We start from the raw sequence: 4,551 nt of genomic DNA, 5'->3' as shown, positions 1-4,551 counted from the left end.
GGGACAGACAAGGAAATCTTGCATGTTTCCCGAGTCCGTTGATCATGAAAGCCAAGGCCTTTGGCTTCCGGGCCATGGGGCAGAAAACGGTCCTCTATATCTGACTGAAGGCAAAGACACTTTGTTTCTCAGGGATGTGTGCAGGCCAAAAGCTTATTCCTTTGGAGGAGAGAAGGAATCCTCTCGTGCCCCGCATCCTGAATTGCAATAAACGAGAAATCTACTGCTCTTTCTCTCCAGACCCCTCCCAGGTACAGGTGCCATCACAAAGAGGTTTAAGAATACGGAGAAATAATTCCCTTCAAAGCCTAGGGCTGCAAAGCCTTAGAGCACTGGGAGTTCATGTACTGCTCCATTGACGCAGCGCGATATGGAATAAAGGCAGACCTGCTGGGTTTCTCACGGGTGACAGACTCCAGAGTCATATTTCTTGGAATCCGCAATGCTGAAGATTGCACCGAATGCTGCCTACTTGAAGAAATCCCTGGAAAACTTTCTGGGCACACCCTGGAGGTTTTGTGCCCATCCTAAAGACACAGCCCACCAACTCTGTACCAGAAATCACTCAGCTGTCTCCCCAAGAGAGTGCACGGAGGCTTCCTCCTACATGGCAGAACTCCAGCATCCATGGACCATTTAAAGCTGCTGCACCAATCAGAATTCCCATGGCTTTTCATCCCAGCATCTAAGCGTGTAGATGTCTGGCCACAGGCTCCTTACCTTGCTCAGAAGGAGCCTCTAGGCTTGGAACCGGGGTGACATTCGGAGGTGCGACGGCAGTCCCCTCTGCGTCTGAGCATTGTGTCAGGTTGCAGTACTCCCACCTGACATTGGGATCCATCGTATAACAATAAGGGGCTGCCACAGGATCTGGATTCCTGCAGTAGTTCCTGATCAAGCCACTGGAAATTCCAAAATGATACATGTCACAAGAGGTGGGACAATATGCAGGGGCACCCCACACCCTCTCCTTTGTGCTGCAACAAGGTCATTACCAGTGCCTTTCTAATATACCCATTTAAAGTACCATATGATTGCCCCAAGCACAAATGGTTCTTAATCCCCAATCCTCTCTGCACACTTCTCATACTTAAGAGATTATTAAGATTTTTTTTTAAATCTAAAGTAGCAAACACTTCTTAGAAACACGGAGATAATGCATACACGTGGCCCAAAAATGATCAGACTCTTCTCCTTCTATCTTCTGCCCAATCCATCTCTCTGGAATAACTGGTATGCATTTTGATGTCTGTATTGTGCCATTGTTTATTCACATACAAAAGTATCTGTATCTGTCTAGTTCTCAGTATCTCTCTCGGTAGGGCTTCATATTCTAATGTGGAAATTGCAACTAACACATAGTTCTTCTGAGAAAACATGGCATCCAGATGGACAGCCTTTCCAGGTCAACCTTCACACACTATGTACCCAAAACGTACTGAAAAGGCTCTACGTTTGACATGGAAATGCATTCTGCAAATACTATTACTGTCTGTCATTCCCATATCAAGTGGGTCAAGTAGAGTAGGTTTATTTCTGCAGGACTTCTCAAAGCTGCCCTGGAAAATTTGCTCCCAGGCAGGATGCAGTATCTCTAGAATAGGTTCCTGGGCAGGACCTTCTCTCTTGCTCTCAGTCTATCCTCTGCTGGCCGCAGCCACTCCGGGACTGAGGGAAAGTGGATGAGTTGAAAGAACAGTGGGACCCATGGCATAAAGGAAGACGGCAGGGTGGACTAAGAGATCTGAAGAGGTCGGACAGCTACGGAGGAGCAGAAATCAATGAAGAAGGGGGCAAAGCAGGGGAAGAGTTTGGGCTGCGGGGATCTTGAAGCATTCGCTCTTCCTTATGCCTCCCAAGAACGTTGCTCCAACCTCTCAGTATCCTCACATTCATGACCTGTGGCTGCATGAGAAAATGGGAATGTATTATGGGCGATGGGGATCCAACACTCTCTCTCTCGAGACTCTACACGAGACTCTACAGTTGTGACCTAGTCTCAACCTCAGACTCTCCATTCCAGGAAGCTGGTTCAATCAGCAACTGGATGTATAAGAGTCCGAGCTCTTGAAAGACTTCTTTTTCTTCTTTGGCTTCCCTCTTTGGAATGCATGGAATATTCTTATTATACCATAAACCTCAGAGTTCAAAACTGTGTGATTGCTCTAGGATTCGCAATATCCCTTTGATTTCACACAGAAACCTTTTATTAATATTACATACCATCGTGCATGAGGTAAGAAACTTACAATGGTACACTTCCAATTATTACCTGCAGGATTTGTGCTTCATGTTCAAATTGTTACCTCTACATATGCGAAAGTTAACCATATTGCTATCATTCTGCTTCAAGTAGTCAACCCTCATTTTAAAAGATATAGAAATTTGATCAAGAAAATATTTTGCATTTACATCTTTCTGCATTTGCCAATTACTGGATTCTACATTACGTGGGTTGCAGAAAGTTCCCTTCTTCTTCTCCTATTCTTCTATCTAATTCCTTCGGGTCACCTCTCTTGTTACATAAGCCTGCTGTTTCCAAAGTCTGGCGGTTTCTGGTTTCTTTGTTTGGGGCAGTGCACAATATGCATTTATCCAACACAGATCATCTTCAAGGCATTTTATTGCTAGATTCAGCATTCTCGGTTGATCTCTTCTGGTTCCAGATTATCATTTCAATAATATTCCCTGGTATGCGGCTTCCAGTGTTTCTGAGGTGAACCCATTAGCAATTTGTAACACTCTACTTCTAGGAAGACACAGCTCTTTTTCCTCCACTTTCTCCTGAGATGTTTCTTCGTATTATACCTTTGCCTTCTTACCTTCAAACTGTGGGTACAAAAGTACAGCACACAGGTTTTTTGGTTTTTTTTTCCAATTTCCCTAATTGTTCCATAGAGTTTCATGAAACTGTGATATTTTCAATGTTCCTCATAACTGAAAAGTTATCAACCATTCTTGATTCCGGTACTTGCTTCTACTCCAAACTCCCTTGCTCTTTTCTGTGACTTCCTTCCCACGTGCAGGAAATCTTTTCATATTTTCCTACATGTCTGTGAGGCTTTGTTGATTTTATATTTCACTATTTCTTCAGGGGTGTGCTTGTGTGTGTGAGAGAACTTGTGAGTTTTTGCGTGCATGCGTGTAGGGCTGTGTTTTGAATTTGTGTGTGTATGTGTAACTAGTTCTGCAGGTTCTGTAGATTTCTTTTTTGGTTAATTTTTTCTTCGGAACTGTCTAACTTGAGCGGGAGGCTATACAGTAACTTTCTCATTTAAGACATACTTCTTTTATACTAGTCCTTTAATTTGATTTCGCTATTCTATACTTTTAATTTCTCTTGATATGATATCTGGTTTGTTGCATATTCTTTTTTTAAACATTTGAAATCCGTTATCATACCGATATGTCAAATTTTCATGCAATTCTACTCACTTCTGTCACTTCTGAGCTTGCTTGTACTTCCCTTAGTGGGTGTTGCGGAAGGGTAATCTAAGTGTTTGGTCATTTGCCATTCTGACTTTCTTCATCATGTGATGTCCTCGCCTCCAGATGACCCTTCTGCTCCATAAAACTAGGAGGAAGGACAGGCAGCTTAACAGTTCTCTTCTCTTAGACCTTTAGCTCCAAGGCAATCATCCTGAGACATTTAGCTACGCCATCTGCGTCTGACACAAGTTGAGTTCGGAGAACTCAGCTTGAAGCACGTCTCCTCTAACAGAAACTTCAGTTGACCCTTTCTTCTCTTACGGTAAAGAACAAAGACATACCCATTTGGGTAGTTTTCCGGGGTCCGACTATGAGAGTGCGGTGTCATAGATGACCAAGCTTGGCAGGTTCTTCCTGTCACAGTGGTGAAGTATGTGCCTCGATAACTCTGTCCATTACCGTGGTAGCACTCCTGCACCCCAGGCCTTTGCTCAGTCGGTGCTGAAAGGAAAACAGAAGAAATCAAGCTGAGTATCTCTGAGAACAGAGATACATGTGAAGCCACTGATGACACAACCAGGAAGGAGTCTATGAGAATTACGACCGTACTCTTTTCCTTATCTGTAGGCCGAGGGATGTGAGAAAACCAACCAACAAACCAACACCAAAGCAACAGATTCCTACCATTCTAGAACCGTAGTCAGTTCTTGGAAATATTTCACCTGTAACCTGAGAGAAACAGAACAACTCAGACTGCTCCTCATTGGAAAGTGCACTCACGAGCAAGCACCGTTCTGAGAAACTACTGAGTGTTCATGAGGAAGACGGGGTAAGAACGAGCAAAGGGCATGCATTTGGCAATGCAGGCTACAGGTGGTAATTGGCTGTCGGAGACAGAGGCGGGGACAGACATGGAAATTTTGCATGTTTCCCTAGACTGTTGCTCATGAAAGCCAAGGCCTTTGGCTTCCGGGCCATGGGGCAGAAAACGGTCCTCTATATCTGACTGAAGGCAAGGACACTTTGTTTCTCAGGGATGTGTGCAGGCCAAAAGCTTATTCCTTTGGAGGAGAGAGGGAATCCTCTCGTGCCCCGCATCCTGAATGGCAATAAAGGAGAAGC

General features: G+C 44.2%; 1 protein-coding gene across 1 annotated transcript in view; it reads right to left on the bottom strand.

The window, feature by feature from the left end:
* Window positions 1-4,551, bottom strand: part of LPA (lipoprotein, Lp(a)) — a 135,040-nt gene that overhangs the window by 76,741 nt on the left and 53,748 nt on the right. The window contains exons 12-14 of the mRNA XM_011975969.1: window positions 3,771-3,930; window positions 721-902; window positions 473-527 (exon numbers count right to left, since the gene is read on the bottom strand). Of these exons, the coding sequence (XP_011831359.1) occupies window positions 473-527; window positions 721-902; window positions 3,771-3,930 (397 nt within the window). The remainder of the gene's footprint in view (window positions 1-472; window positions 528-720; window positions 903-3,770; window positions 3,931-4,551) is intronic.

This window comes from Mandrillus leucophaeus, unplaced genomic scaffold (genome assembly GCF_000951045.1).
Source record: "Mandrillus leucophaeus isolate KB7577 unplaced genomic scaffold, Mleu.le_1.0 Scaffold160, whole genome shotgun sequence".
Lineage (NCBI taxonomy): Eukaryota > Metazoa > Chordata > Mammalia > Primates > Cercopithecidae > Mandrillus > Mandrillus leucophaeus.
Note: the sequence above shows the minus strand (reverse complement) of the source record. Positions and strands in the feature narration are given on the sequence as shown.